At 34.4% G+C, this 16930-nt stretch overlaps 1 protein-coding gene and 1 long non-coding RNA gene across 2 annotated transcripts; one reads left to right on the forward strand and one right to left on the reverse strand.

Moving 5' to 3' along the window:
• The first annotated feature begins 839 nt into the window (after window positions 1-839).
• Window positions 840-5255, forward strand: LOC105796995 (uncharacterized). The gene is made up of 2 exons (XR_001134588.2): window positions 840-1523; window positions 4197-5255. It is a non-coding gene; the product is annotated as an uncharacterized LOC105796995 (long non-coding RNA).
• A 9700-nt stretch (window positions 5256-14955) lies between these two features.
• Window positions 14956-16528, reverse strand: LOC105796997 (GRAS family protein RAM1). The gene has a single exon (XM_012626892.2). The coding sequence runs from the start codon at window positions 16416-16418 to the stop codon at window positions 15042-15044; it is 1377 nt and encodes a 458-aa protein (XP_012482346.1). The 5' UTR covers window positions 16419-16528; the 3' UTR covers window positions 14956-15041.
• Between the last annotated feature and the right edge of the window lie 402 nt (window positions 16529-16930).

Here is a 16930-nt window from a genome sequence, read left to right on the forward strand (position 1 = left end):
AGCAAGTACCCCTTCAATTCTATATAAGGTAACTCGTGGAACTTGTGTAACATTTGGTGATTGTGGTAATAAACACATTCCTTTTGTTTTAAAAGAAATGAAACTACAAATAAAATAACATATGATATATATTATATAATGAAAAATATTTATTAAAATATGATAAATATAATTATTTTTACTTACTTTCTATTCAACTCATCCACTTTTAATATATTTAAATTAATTTGCATAGTAGTAGTTGAATTACTCTATAGTTGTAATTATCTAAATAATTATAAAATAAAATAATAAATAATTATAATTATAATTTTAAATTAATTAAAGTATTATAAAGTAAAAATATTACAGTGCAAAAGTAATAATTTTAAAAATAGCAAATAATTTTCTTAGGCTATGTTTGATAAACTGAAAAATTAAGTGTTGAAAGGGTAATTGTTGAAAAAATAAGTCCTGAAGAATTAAGTGTTGAGTTTAAGATATAAAATCTATTTGGTGTATTACTTAAAATTAAATATTGAGTATAATCAGATTGTTTGATAATGGATAATATAATCTTAAATGAAATAGAATAAAAAAATTGAATTTATTCTCTATTAAGTAATAAGTAGTCCTTGTCTATTTATCATTTTCCACATTTTATTGTGGAAAAAGTTCTATCTAGTAGTTTTCCTTTTGAGTTATCAAACATGCTCAAAAATTAAGTTTATGAACATATTAATTTTCTTTTTTATTGCCAAATTAACAAAATAAGTCCCGGTCTCGGTAGTCAGGTGATCCTCAAAGTCAATTTTTTTTAAAAGGCTCGCTACCCACATTATAATAGCCTGATTAAAAAATTAAGTACTTATAACATATTTATTGTAAATAATATTTTTTTGAATATAAATCAGGCCATTTATTATTTTTATTAAAAGAAGTGACTTACAAACAGAAAAAAAAAAAAAATCAAAACCTAACAAAATCCACCCTAAAAAATCACAACAAAGACCCAGCCTAGAAAAGAGCTCCCCACAGTCCTTAAGGACATTTAGAAAATGAAAAACCAATAGCTCTTTACAATCAAAACCGTCTCTTCTCAATACTGGAAGTTAAAGAGACTTTCTTCCTCAACCCTTCTTTTTTCCCCTTCGAACAACCCCAAATCTGGTCACTGATTACCATTTCTTTGCTCTTCTGTCGTTTCTGACTACCGATTATCTTTTTCCATCTCTTCCATCACCGACGAAGGAATCATATTAGTCAGATAAGTAGTTCCTCCTCCTCTTATGCCTTCTATAGCTAGTCGATGGGGTGTTTCATTTGCCTTTTTGTCGATATATCTAAACATGTATTCCTTAAATCCTCGATTGGATCATTTTGCATCTTCAATGTAAACACTTATCATAGAATCATCTTATCTTTGTGTCTGTAGTTTCTTAATCACTGTGAGGTTGTCTTCTTCAACAACCACTTTCTTGAACCTAAGATCCAGACCCATTTGGACTCTTTGAAGGCAGGCCAACACTTCAGCCGCAAAAAGGGTAGGTATATGGTAGTTGATTATCATTCTTGAGTCCATAATCCTACCTTCTGAATCTCATCCCACTAACTCCGAACAAGATTTATTCAAATTGCCTAGTAAAGATGCATCAAAATTTATCAATGTAACACTCCTCACCCGATCGGATCGCTGATCCAAGTAACAGAATGCTACAACAACTATCAGAACTTATACATATGCAAACACAATTTTAAATAAGAGCAACAAGTACCACTATCAACTGTTAGCCATGTAATCATAACTAGTTAAACATTTAAATAAATATTAGAAATAGAATTATTCGAGTAGTAAGGACCATTTTGAAAAATTTCGAAAACTAGCGTAAGTATCGATACTTTTACCTAGAATGCTAAAATTTCACAAGCTAAAACGTTTTTCATGCTCAAAACATATTCCTACTCAACATGCAAATAATGTTTACTCCAACCAAGCCTACTATCATCTTTCAACCATTTTTCATGCTACATTAACACATATTCGTCAAACAACTATAGAATGCATTACTAATATCAATCCCAAGCATCAAAATTTGTCCACATTCAAAGTCCAAAAACAACATTAAAAATTCATAAGCTTAATCCCAAAATAATGATAATAATAATAGTCGTAACCATCACATTGCCTTTATTCAGTAAGTTTAAAGAATCACAAAACCACTCACTCAAAAATTATGCCTTGCTTAAATCACTTCCTTTGCCGCTTCAGTTACACCGAAAGTGCTACTTATCTACAAAATTTTAATGTAGAGTGTGTGAGCTTAAATAAGCTCAGTGAATGTTCTGAATTACTGCAAAGCATACACAACAACATAAGTTAAGTAAGGGTATACTAAGGCACATGCACAACCATATATTCATCAATGCAAAATAATATATGTTGACACCATTTTTTTGGTAAAACGGGGTCGACTTGAATTTTGAAAACAAAAACGAACATGGGAGTCACCACCAATCTTTTTTTGATGAGGTGATCGGGTCACCTCGAAAAATGGTTATTTTTAATAAATGGTTTAGATTTATTAAAACAACGCTTCGGGTCTGCGAAATTCAGAAAAATGAGTTTGGGAGTCGGTTACGTACAAGGAAGGATTAGCACCCTCGTAACGCCCAAAATTGGTACCTAGTTGATTAATTAATGTATTGTTTTCGAAGATTGAAAATTTTGAAGAGATCTAAAATACGATCCTTTATTAAAATTATTAAAAAATGCTCGAATAAATTGGAAAGAGAGTTAAAGACCCACTCGTCCCAAAGTAACAAAACATCACATCCTGTAAGTTAGGACACGATATTTGGAACCATAGAGAGTAAGTTTGCCTTTAATTTTTATTGAAATTTTATATTTTTGAAAATTAGAAGGACATTTCACTATTTTGGTTTAATGAGAAAAATCGAAACCCCGTAAGTTAGGGTACGATTTCTCGGGTCACCAAAACACGAAATGTTACCTCATAACGAAATTTCTTTTAGTTTTTAAAAAAAAATTAAAAGGATTCTTTGCTATTTAGGTTTAGCGAGAAAACTGAAACCCCGTAAGTTAGGGTACGATCTCTCGAATCACTAAAATGCAAAGATATTGCCTTATCGAGATTTCTTTCATTTTTTGAAATTTTAAAAGGATATTTTGCTATTAGTTTTAACGAGAAAGACCGAAACCTCGTAAGTTAGGGCACGATTTTCTCATAGTTCTAACATGCAAAATATTTCTTTATTTTTTGGATATTTCTCTTGTTGAATTTGAATAAGAATCAATGGAATATTTAAGAGTAACGCGTATGCGATTTGGACTATACTAAAAAAGAATTACTTGAGATAAAAAAAGCATACCTAACTAATAGTAATAATAATATACATTTGCAACAACTATAACATAATACACATGATAGAATAGTTATATAGCCTTGATACAAACAAAACCTAATACTAACATATATGCATAAAAGCAATGATACCAATGTCAATATAATAGCGACAATAAAACACAAAACTAGTAAAATGCCAAAATGAGTAAAACATTCATGTATTATATATAAAATTTAATATAAATTAAATCATCAAATAATAATAAGAACATACAAAACATAAAACTAATAAAAATCAGATTAAATGTTAAATATAAAATAAACAAACAAATAAAATGCTAAAAGGAAAATTTAATAAAAACCTTTTGTTTAAAATAAAAAAACAAATATACATAAAAAAATAAATAAAAAAATAAAAATAAAAGGTCTGAGGACCGAATTAAAATCGGGTCACAATATTGGGGTTTAAACCGCAAATAATTAAAAAAGGTTGCAAGGGACTGAACTGAAACACGCTCGAAGCGTGAGGGACCTTTAGGGAAATATTCCCCAGCCCTAAACGCAGTGAGAGTCTGCGCATGGTCTAAGGACCAGATTGAATTGGAAGTCAAAATTCGCGGCCCAAATAAAAAAAACAAGAAGGATCGAATTGCACTGTGGCGCAAGATGGAGGGATCCCGCACGTAATTAGCCCAATCATCGCAAAATACGCAGATCCTACGGGCTGCGGGTCGGGTCACGGGTCGGCCTACCTAGAACGACGCCGTTTTGGCGCCTGAGGAGGCCTATTAAAACGGTGCTGTTTTATTACATCATTTAAGCCAGATTTTTTTTTACCTTTCATTTTTTCAGTCCAGAAGGAAAAAACTAAAGGGAGCCTCCATTTCCTCTCAACGCCCCCATCTCTCCGGCCTAGGTTTTCAGCAGTAGGTCGCCCTAGCGCCGCCGTGTAACCACCGTGCCAGAGAGTAAAAACGTCTTTTTTCTTTTAAAAAAGGAATCCTCTCCCTTTAAAGGGGTTTTTTTCTTCAAACGCAAACCCGATTCGGGGTATTTTGAAACTGCAAACGAGGAAGAAAAAGAGGACGTGGCCGTCCTTGCTACTTCGCCGTCTTCTCTTTGCCGATGCAGCCGAGATGAAATCTCAAGGGGTTTCTGCGGCTTTAATGACTGGAGGAGAACTCCGACGGCGATAGCCCACGAGGAGACAGGTAAGTCCCGACCGCCCTTTTGGTTTTCTGTTTTTCTTTATTTATTCCCTTTTTAAAATAAAAATAAAACATAAAAATAAATCTAAAATAACAGAGACACAAATCACCTTCTGTAGTCTGAAATCTATATCTTTTGTGTATCCGAAAAACAATTACAGAGATTGGGTTTAGGCTTTTATAGCCAAACTAAAGCTAATTGCTATGATTTCTTGTCTTTGTTCTTTTTCTTTTCTGTTTGCTTTTATTTCTTTGATTTTCTTGCTGTCAGTATTTTGTTTGTTTCTTCGTTGTCTTCTCTGTTGCATGTGTTTTCTGTTTTGCAGGTGACTGATGTGATGCGCATGGGAAGGCGGCGATTGGTGAGACCGACGATTGGCAAGCCGAGCGGCGGCGACGTACGCAAAGGAGGCTAGCAGAACGTGCGGTGCCGGAGGCTGACCCTGGCTAGGGTTTCTTACTGAAGAAAACGTTTTAATCGGGCTTTGGGCTGTTAGGTTTTTTAGTTGTTGGGCTAGTTGGGTTAGATTTAATCTGATTTGGGCTAGACTTTGGGTTATTACGTTTTGGGTTTCATTTGGGCTTTGGGGTCATATTGGGCCTATTATAGATGGACTTTTTATTTTTGGGTTTACTTTTGTTTTGATAATTGGGCCGCGGGCAGAAATTGGGCCTTACAATATAACCATGCTTCATTATCTCACAGGGCTAGCATATACTCTCACATGTATTTACACAAAAAATAACTCATATATAATTCAAATAATGAATGTATTTACACAAAAAATAACTCATATATAATTCAAATAATGATAATTTGAAATTAGACTCTATCACTACACATTGGAGAAATGAATCTCCATCACACCAATGACTCAAAGAGTCTAACATGTCCCATAAGTGTAGCATAAAGCTAAACACTCTCTAACACACCATGTCCTGATGAATGGATCTTAGCTTGACATTCCTTTATTTCTCCAATCTGTCCCGGGCCACAATGCCCCAATCACAAACACAAAGGTGAGTACTTATAATCCTATGACATGCCAATTATATCCAACGATTTCAAGAGATCACAAGGCCAAAATATCCACAATTACACATTATAAATATTATTTTAATGCACATAATCTCTGTTCATATCCATCAATTTACATCACAAACTTGTACACAATGTATCATATAAGATTCACATTTAATTACACTTTAAGTGCCACAATAATGCTCATTGAGCCATCACGCATCAGACCACGCACGTGTGCATTAAAATCAATTTATGGTATCCAAATATTCACACACATTACTTGTCATAACAGTTTCACATTTTACAACTCAACATACATTAGACAAAATTTCACAATAAAACAAAAAGTATAAAGAAGACTTACACTTGGAACTTAGGATAGGGGTTTAGCCTATTCCTAAGCTCCCGATTAATGTTACGAATACCAACAACGACTCCAGGCACTCACCGATCATGCTTCCGCTTACTAGGCGAAAGGTCAAACAAGCTTTTCCTTGCCTTTAGACTTCCTCGTAGTGGCTCCATATTGATCCAAAACTTTACACACATAACAAACACATTCCAAAATCATTAAAAACAACCTTGAACACAACCAAACAACAAGGAAAACACCATCCAAGCCTCTCATTTCTCGTTACCGAAAACTAGCTAGTTTTGTCGAAATTAAAGTTTTGACACTCCTAATCTCATTTTTAATCCTCAATTTTGATTTCAAACATCGCAAACATCATTTAATTTCATATCTAAACCATTAATTTCACCTAAATCTATAGTTCTAAAATTTCCAAAAAATTCAAGCTTTCAAGGACATGTAAAAGGGAAAAATGTCTTCTTGAAAATACAGTTATGAACTATCAAATTGAAGTGGAATACCTTCTAATTAGGTTAGAATGAATCAAAAGCCACTTTGAAAACACATGTTTACTCAAGGTTACGATATTTGCTATTTTTGAATCAAAGCTTGCTTTAAAAACATCAAATCTAAATAATTCTTCATACAATCGTTTAAAACTCAAATTGAATTAACAACACTCTTTCTTTAACCTTAAAAAGTCAGAATATTACCTTAATTCGATGAAAATGATGATTTAGAACTTTAATTTTGGATTTGAACTCAAGAAGAACAATGAAAATTTTGGGAAAGAAAATGCGATTTTTCTTTGAAATTGGAGGTTATCTTGGTGTTTGGGAGGTTAATAAATATAAAATGATAAATCAATTTCGAAAGAAACCTTTTGTTTTAGGTTTAGGGAAAGTTTGAATAGTTTAGGGTTTAAGAGAGGGAATAAGACGTGAATGACTCCATGTAAAAGACCAAGTTTCAAAAATTGGGAAATTTACCCTTTTGGTCACTCCTTGTTTCTCCCCTTTTCCATTAGGTCCTAATTTAATTAGAATCCATTTTTTTTCAAATTAGACTTCAAAATTAATTTTTTAAGCTATTTAATAAAATAAAAACTAGATTACGTTACTTTAATACTTTAATTACTTACTTACGACCCTAATTTCCAGTATCTAACTCAACTAACTCGATTTTGCTAACCCAAAACTATTACGTTGGGTTTTGGGATGTGGCAAACTTAACAAAATGTGGCTTTGATGGTCTCCATCTTTCTGATTGAACCCGTCTTTCACGTAAACAAACATTTGTCTCATCAATATCCTATATATATGATATGATAAAATGTACCGTTTCTGTGTTTGGTTGATGTCTCCCTTCATGCACCTGTCTGTTTTTGTCCCCCCAAATAGCCCAGATTACACATGTTATTTCCCTGCACTTATCCTTAGAATGCACAAAGAACAAACAGTCCATCCACTATCTGTATCTCTCATTCGACTGTCCTCCCAAATAGCCCAGATTTCACATGTTATTTCTTTGCACTTATCCTTAGAATGCACAAGGAACAACTAAACCATCCATTGTTTGTATCTCTCATTAGACTAATCTTGAGGCCATTGGATTTTTAACTTAATCCATAAATAGATAATATTTTGTAAATAAAAGAAGTTAGATTCATAATTAAGTAAAGATACAATGTTATAAAAAGTATTTTTATACAAAGTAAAAAAAATAAAATCATAATGATTTGTTTGTTTATGTCCTATTTTATTTCATCAAAAGAAACAAAATCATAAAATAAAACAGTTTAGTGAATTGGAGAAGTTATTTCTTTTTTTCTTTTTTGGTGAAAAGAAACAAATTACACAAAACTAATTAAGTTAATTTCTCTAAGAGAGAATCTTCAAACAGTCTAAGGCCTCATCTCCTATCGCGAACCATCTTGACAAGTTCATTTGTGATTTTATTCTCCTTGCGAAAGATATATTGAATTTTCCATTGTCTTACTAAATCCAATAGCTGGTGAATTCTCTTGATAAAATACGAATTAGAATCCCCAACGATACATCTTGAATCGCATTAACGAGTTCAAGACTATTAGTCTGAATTAGAACACTACCATAATCCCGTTGCAGAGTAAGCTTCAAAACATCTAGGATACCCCAGAGTTTGGCATCAACAACCACACACATGCCTAAATATCTACAAAATTAGAAGATACAGTCCTCATTGTGGTTACATACAAATCCTCAGGCAGCAACAAAACTATCCTCATTTCTAACGAAACCATCTGTAGTCAGGTGTACGCAATTCTTTGCTGGATCCGGTCCTACAACGAGACTTTGTGAACCATACTTAAAAGATTTGGAAACAAAAGTGAATTAGTTTTCCCAACTAACAGAAACCATGATGATTTCATTAATATTCCATAAGGAACCCTGGAAAATGTAGAGGTTACGATTTTTCTAAATGCGCTAAGAAATCATCCCAAAAAGGCATGGCGAATCAACTCATTTCAGACAAAAAAAAAACCATTAATTAAGAAGGTTCCTTGGCATCCATTCATAAAGAGATTTAAAGTAAAAGGTAGATATCTTATTTGTAGGGATGAGCTTATTCCAAATATCTCTAGCCACAAGGCAATCCCTAAGAACATGTAATACATTCTTGATACCAAATCCACATATTACGCATGCATTGTCATTTCCTATTCCTCTTATTACCCTTTTCATGTTTGTTAGTAAGTGTTCTTTAAAAGCAAACCATAGAAAATATCTAACTCATTGAGGTCCTTGGGACTTCCACGGTAACTACCAAATGGGTTCTTTTAAATTCCAAAAGCTTGTTGAAGCTCTTGGAACTTTTGAATTCCAAATGGGAACTTTTGAATTCCAAATGGGAGCTTTTGAATTCCAAGCTCTTGGAAATTTTGAGGGAAAAAAAACTATCTAAGTGCCCCCCAAACGATCCTATCAGGTCTAAATAAAAAATAAGGAGGTGGGATTCCAATAATTGTATTGATGATGTCTTCATTAACCCATAATCTGAAGAAGTCTAAGTTCCAAGAGCTGTCATCCGTAACCATATTACTAATAGGACAATTCATGTCAAAATTAGTGCAAGAAGAAATCTGTTTAAACAAGAGACTGATATTCAGACTCCAAGGGTCTTGCAAACAATTTATACAATTCCTATCACCTACTAACCAAATTAAAATTTATCGAACAAGAGGCCATACCTTTGTGAGGGATCTCCATAAAAAGGAACATCTCCCATTCCTTAGAGATTTAGGTAATCTGTTTTGAACCTCGTACTTCAATCTGAGGACCCTAACCCAAAGGGCATTGGAATTGGTCATAATATTGAAACCAACCTTTATCATGAAAGAAGTATTTTGGTCTTTTAAAAGTCTCAGCCCAAGGCCTCCATGTGCTTTGGGTTGGCACACTGAATCTCAATTTACTAAAGCCATCTTCCTCACCCCGTTATGTGAAACCCATATGAACTGTTTGACTATCCATTCAATCTCTTCACACAAACCTTTTGGTATCGTCATTGACTGCATGAAGTAATTTGGAATCGCAAGTAAAACCGACTAAGCCAAAGTCACCTTACCAGTTAGATAGAGTTGTTTTACGTCCCAACCAGAAAGTTTGCTTCGAATTTTGTCCACAAAAAAATGTAGAATATTATTAAGGACGCCTTTAATAACTCTAGCTTGATGTTCTTCTGCTTGCCAAAAAAGAATCAAATCATCTGCAAAAAAGAGATGAGACAAATGTGGGATAGTACGAGCCAATCGAATAAGGGACCAACTGTCTGCATTTATGGCTGGGTAGATGCTATGAGCTAGCCATTCCATGCATAAGATGAACAGATATAGGGACAACGGACATCTCTGATGAACTCCTCTAACCTGATGGAGCTTCTGAGTTAGAACCCCATTCCATAAAACCTGTATGGTAGAGGTCGAAATAGCTGACATAATAACATTATGGAGAAAAGAAGGAATGCCTGTAGTCTAGAGAGATGCTTCTATGAAATCCCAACGGACTCTATCATATGCCTTCTCTAAATCAATCTTGATAGCAATCCATCTCCCGTTCTTGTATTTGCTTCTCATGGAATGAATAACCTCATACACAATAATAACGTTATTTGTGATGTTTCTTCCAATTACAAATTTGGCCTATTCTGGGCCAATAATTCGTGGAAGGAAAACTTTAAACTGGTTAGCAATGATCTTTATGACTAACTTGTAGAGGACAGAGTAAGGCTGATTGGGCGAAAATGAGAGAAGCATTCCCAGCTCTGCTATTTAGGGATGAGCATAATGAACATATTTAGATCAGGATCAATATTGTCCCCAAAGAAAGCTTTTCTAACCAAATTACAAACGGATACTCCAACATGATCCCACTGACTTTGATAAAACAAAGTGTGATACTCGTCATTACCTAGAGCCTTTAGATGAGCCATATAAAAAAGGACAGACTTAATTTCCTCATTAGATAATGATTTGTTCAGGAAAGAGGTGTCTAAATCATTAAGGTACGGGAATGCGCTAGATGGTAAAACATGCATCGGCCCCAGGTGTTCCCTATATAAATTTGCATAGAAGTTGACCGCCTCTGTCTTCAACTTTTCCTCATCCAGAATACATTCCCCTGAATCATTTTTTAAGGCGGTAATTTTGTTCTATTTCCTTCTTTGCAATGTGCATATATGAAAAAAAAATTTAGTGTTGCAATCTCCTAAAAGCAGCTAATCATACTTTACTTTTTGAAGCCATAAAAGCTCCTCATGATGTAAGATATTATCCAACTCTTCTCTGACTTCCATTTCCAACTAGTGTAGATAGGCTGAATTAGTACTATCGAGCACAGACTGAAGTTATTAAGCTTACGAACTAGGTGATTCTTGTAAGAAGTAATGTGACCATACACATCTTTATTCCAATGTCTCACTTTGTTTGTAAAATTAGAGTGTGTCGTCAACATGCTATCAGGGATACTCTAATTCTCTTTAACAAAGTTTGAAAAGCCCGGGTGTTTAACCCATCCCGTTAGAAACCTAAAAGGACACACTTTACTAGAATAAAAATCAGGTTGTAGGTCTAAACGAAGAGGCTGGTGATCTGATTTAAGTTTAGGCAAGTGAGTTATCATGGCGTAAGGCAAAGCTGAATTCCATGTAACATTGAAAATGGTCCTATCCAACCTCTCAAACATCTCACCTCTTTTCCAAGTAAATTGCAATCCCCGTAAACCTAAATCAAGCAGCTCAAATGAGTCCATGGACTCCCCAAAAAGAGGGCACATTCTCACCAAGGTTTTCCCTCATTTCTTTATATTGGAAGAAAAAATTGTGTTAAAGTCACCAATTGCTAGCCACGGGGTCCTATATCTTAGAATAATATTTTTTAGAACTTCTTAGAGATGTCTTCGTTTCTGACAATCAGAACTTATATAGACGAAAGTAACCAAAAAAGGCATTCTAAAAGAATTACCTGAAATCTTTAGGAGAATGGATTGGAGATGACTTTTTAGAATCTCAACATCAAGCGAGCCTCTCAACCCAATCCAAATGCCAGTTGAAAATCTAGTTGCCTTGACTCAATGAGAAAACTAAAACTCGAGCTTAGTGATGATCGAATCTACTTTGTCACCATTGACTCTTGATTCTAAAAGGCCAATTAAGTCAGGCCTATGTTTACGGTTATACTCACGAAAAATGCGAGGGAATCTGGAGCTAGCACACTCTTGACAATTCCAATAGAAAATGGTAAAGTTCATAAATATTAAAAAAAGGGGAAAGAAACAAACCCCTTAGGAAGACACCTTAAGCTTGACGTTGGTCAGACTTATATGCTTCGGCTATAGCTTGGGAGCTAATAATAGTAGTTAAGGTAAACATGGCTTTTGGAAGAGCAACATGAGAGCTTCCCACTACTCTAAAATGTCCCATTCGGCTATGAATAGTTTTAATTAGGGACTTCTCTCATTGAACATTTTTCTTTCCCCCTGATTCGCTACTTTTAGTACCTGAAAGAGAAAAATGACGAACCAGCGACTCTTCTGCCTTTGAAAAGGTTAAAGAATTAGGATAAAAAATTTTCTTAAAAGATACGGCAGAATGTTTATTGGGGTCAAGAGTTTTAGAATTCAATTCTACCATAGTTTCGATTGGGCCTTCATAAACGATATTAAAATATAAAAATGACTTACTAGAATTTTTTATCATGGGATTTCACATCATTCTTACTGTTATTAGCCTATTTCATATGTTTCATTCCCTTCGTATTAAGATCGACTAAAAGAGGTGGTAGGTCAAATGGGTCCCGAAGATTTGCATCATTACTTGACCCAATAGAACCCCGTGTGTGCTCAATCAAAATTCCTTGCTTTTGAAAAGTGGAGTCCATAGTAAGCTTATTGTTACCCATTAATAAATGTACCTTCCACCCATTAGGTCTAACACCGCTCGAATGGGCCCATATGATAATCCCTAGTATTTTTCCATTAATCGATCTAAAAGTCAACCTTACTTTCTTACCATTTAGGTTTTTTTAAAAACTCCCATTTTTGGAAATTAATCTCCTTAATGCCTTGTTGTTCATCATCGATACTAATAATCTCATTTTCCAACATGATTAAAGTGTCAAATCTAGACTTGCCTGATCCCGTATCCGATAATTTTGATTTCTCGTTTCGAATCTCTTTTTAATTTTGGCATAATTTCTATTTCACAATCATCCATGGGCCAAAGGGTTCGCCCATCTCCACAGAGCAAACTCCTCGATGATCGGAATAGGGGCTTGCTCCTTGCTACCAATAGAGTTTGGATCTAGGACAATGGAAGGGCAAAAGTCCTTTAGGTGACCATAATAACCACAGGAGAAGCAAACTGCTGGTAGAGATTCAAACTCAACCCTTTGGACCTTTCCATTGACAATGATTTGCAAGACAAACGACTTCTCCAAATCAACGAAAACAACCATCCTCGCAAACCGTCCCCTTATGCCACTGTCGATTTTAATGTGCAACCGGGCCACTTTACTTATCAAGCTACCAATCTCTTCCAAAACTTGTCGCTTGTAGAGGAAGCCTGTCATACCCAAAAAGCAAATCCATGCCAAAACCATACTTGGAAACAACTTCAACGGGTTAAAATCAACCGTCCCTGGTTGAACAGTAAGGTAATGACCACAAGTAACCCATGACCTTGAGCCAACACCATATCATAATCATCCTTGTTTTAGAACCTAACCAGATAATACCTGTTTTTGACATCCATAAGGTGAAATGGTTGAAAGGGTCTCCATGAATTGGAAATTCGGTTATGTAATACCCCATAACTCATGTTTCGTCCCAACAGCTTCACGACAATGTTGGTCTCCATGTCTTTAACAAGCCAATCCTTGATTTGGTCAGAAAAATTGATGGCTGGAATCCCATTTACAGTGGATCTCAAAATATCTCCCTCAACAAAGACCAAATCCTCTTCGTTGATGATACCAAAATTTAACGATGGCCCATCCGCTTTCCCTCTCAGGAGCTTATCCTTCTAAGAGACCCCAACCTTCGGGCTCAGATCTACCACCATGTTCTCAATAGTATCCTTGATTGTCTTTTTGAAACGAACTTTATTTGTGATACGATCTTAATTAGTGTCCCCTCCACTATCTCTTCGATTGCTGGACGAGATCAAATTTTTTGATGACATTTCCGATCAACAAGAACGAACTCTTTCGTTAATAAACTTATTTATTACATAAAGAAGTTATTTCTTTAACAGTGGTATAAGACCCCAACAACAATTCATATTTAAAAAATTAATTTAATGTTCCATTTTTTAAAAAACAGATTCAATATTTAACTAAAAGTTCAATTAATCATTGAATTAATACATAATACTATTAAAATCAATATAGAAATTTGGAACTAAAAAAAAACTATAATATTAAATTGAAATAATACAAAATAGGCATAATATTATATTACCTCATCATCATTTAAAACTTTGGAAAGAAATGGAGTGCAAGTTGTGATTGAAGGTTGATCTTCTCTAAAAATAATTAGAGTTTGAATCATTATTGCCCAAAAAGAACCCTCAGTTAGCAGCGGATTAGAGGTTTTCGCCCAATGGATGCTTCATTTAACTGCCGAGTAAGATTTTAGAAATAAAAGTATTTTTATTATTTTGAAATCGCCGTGTAGGGGAAATTTTTAGAAACAAATATTATAGATGTTGAAACCTCAATATAATGGGACTTTTTTATAAATGAAAAGTGAAAAAAACAAAGGTATAATTTCTTCAAGAAAGTATATCTAAATTTGAGATTGAGAAGATGGAATGCCACATTGAGATTTGATTGAGCTAATTAATTGAGAAGGCCCATGTCTTTATTTGGCCTTAAATAACACAACATCTCTGATGCTCCTTTTCTAAGCCAATTCAATCTATGAATTTTGATTCCTCATACAAATTATAATTTGATTCACTCCAAAATAAAAATAATTTTTTTGATTATTTTAACACATCGTAATTAAATATTAAATTTTAAGTTTTTAAATTTCGGAGTTTTTGACAAAAAGTAATTAACAAAGTACTGATTTTTGGGAATCATAGAGATGCTATAATCTTTCTTATGCCACTTCCGAATTCTTAGAAATCCTGACAAGAAATTAGAAAAGTGGAGGATGAAAATAAAAAGTTAAACAAAGTTGAATATTTCAACATAAAGGAAATATGCCCTAGGTAGCAATTTTATTAATCAAATACAAATGGCGGTCGGCTTTGGTATTTCAAAACCAACGAATTTCCAAGTCTTTACCTAATTAAACTACCTAAGGACGGATCGAATTTTAGTTATATGGGAATTTTGTGTTTGGTTCGAGTTGATGAAACTGTCTATTAATAGTGTATGCGTAATTAATGTTTTTTTAAAATAATTTTGAAATTGAAGATAATGTGCTTCAGCACACTCAAACCCATATCCTTCTATATTTGTAACAATGTTCATACCAATCAAACTAAAACTCAACCAGAGGTTATAAACAATTAGATAAATGTGTTAGAAATGAAACAAAAAAAGAAAAAAGAAAAGTGAACTTGGTGTATCATACACATTGCCATGCAGAAGCTGTTAGCAAGCACCTATCTTGCCACCCTAATGAAAGAGCCTTCCCTTCATCCCTTTGAAATACTCTAAACCCACCATTAGTATTCTCTCCTTCACATGGAAGGGGGCAGTAATTATGGGTCCTAACTTTCAACAAAAGTTTTGCTTGTATCAAACACTTTGAGCTCAGTTTCATCCCTCCAAATCCATGCCTTTCCATCATGTTTTTCCATGTTCCTTTATTTTCTTCATCTAAGTTCTCACTGTTAATCATGGCTTTGATCTCTTTCCCCAGATGGTTTCTCTCAATACTTAGCCTCTCAGTGCTCTCTTGTGGGAGGCAATCATCCAACGAATCAAACATGGCAGCAAAGTAATGCAAAGATTCCATGAATCTGGATAAGAAATTTCTTACTCTTGGATTACCTTCTTGCTCCACTAGGATAACAATGGAAGGTTTAAGTGAATGAACTGATTTTAATGTCTGGGACATTTCCATAAAGTTGCTCAAATGAAAAACTAAATTCACAGCAACTGTTTCATTCTTCTTTTCCCTTTGGTTGATGATCAGCTTGGATGATGATCTCAACAGGCCTTGGAATTCAAAGACCAGGTTGCAAAACCCTTTGGCGAAGCTCACTAATCGAGCCTCAGTTTCTTGCAGTTCTTCTAAGCTTCTGCCATAGCCTGTAAGTCGAAGGGATACCCTTTTGCCACTTTGTGAAAGGGATTGGATGAGAGAAGGCCATTGAAAGCCATAAGAGACGTTAAAATCAATAACATGCAAGGCTCTATTGTTGTTTGTCTCTTGGTCTTTCTCAAAAGCTTCGATGATGGCTTGGTTAGCAGTGAAATGAGCGAATTGGTAATAAGGGGAGACCCTATAAAGACTGGTGAAAGCTAGAAACTGTTGTTCAGTAGTAGGTTCCTTCATGACCATGTCGTAAAAAGGGGATTTTGGGGTTAAAATCCTAGCAAATAAACCATCAGCAAAGTGAGCAACAACTCGTTGAACCGAGTCTCCCATTAATGTCACGGTTGGATAGAGTTGGATGAGATTCTCCAAGGCTGAGTTCATATTGTTTTTATCAACTGAAGTAGCAATGATGAGCAAGGAATGGATTAAGTGAAGACCTTTCCCGTTTTCAGCCAAGCCTTTTGATCTCTTGTGGTCAAGCTTTAACATCTCTTCCCTCACTTGAAGAAGCTTAAATATCTTCCCTTCAAAATACCCTTCATGTGATGGGTTCAGAGGGTTGCAAATATTAAGTAACTTTCTCTTCCTTTTTCTACTGTTTTCCCCATTAGGATCTGTCACAATGGCCAGGCTGAGATTCAAATGCTCCTCCTCTTCATCTCTATCTTCCATCACCATTTCAAGGGAGAAATTGAGATTAAGAAACAAAGCTCAAAGAGATGAAGAATATAAGATTTTATGACATGAGGAAGCTAGGCTTTTATGGGGGCAAAGAATATGTATATTATGGGAATAGCTTATGAAAATTCCCTTCTGTCGTTACATGTGAAAGGAACAAAAGTGTAATATAACAAGAGAGAGAGATTTTTTCGGAGTTGGAAAATCGAGTTGAATTAGATTTTTAAAAGCATATTTTTTATCTGATTTTAAATAATGGTCAAATTTTTTAATTAAATTTATTTAGAATTGGATTGGAGATCCCATTGTATTTCTCAAGAACTAATGTGTTGAATCCAGAAAACATTTTGATTTTCTTAAGAAAAACAAAAAGAGAGAATATTTGAGATATTTATGCTTTAGAAAAACTATGACATGTTTCTTGCTTGGAGTCATTGGGTAGTTCGGAGGTGCTTGAAAGATGCCATGAAAGTTGACAAAAAACGAGGAAATAAAAAAGGGGAAATCTAAAC

Source organism: Gossypium raimondii, chromosome 3 (assembly GCF_025698545.1).
Source record: "Gossypium raimondii isolate GPD5lz chromosome 3, ASM2569854v1, whole genome shotgun sequence".
Taxonomy (NCBI): domain Eukaryota; kingdom Viridiplantae; phylum Streptophyta; class Magnoliopsida; order Malvales; family Malvaceae; genus Gossypium; species Gossypium raimondii.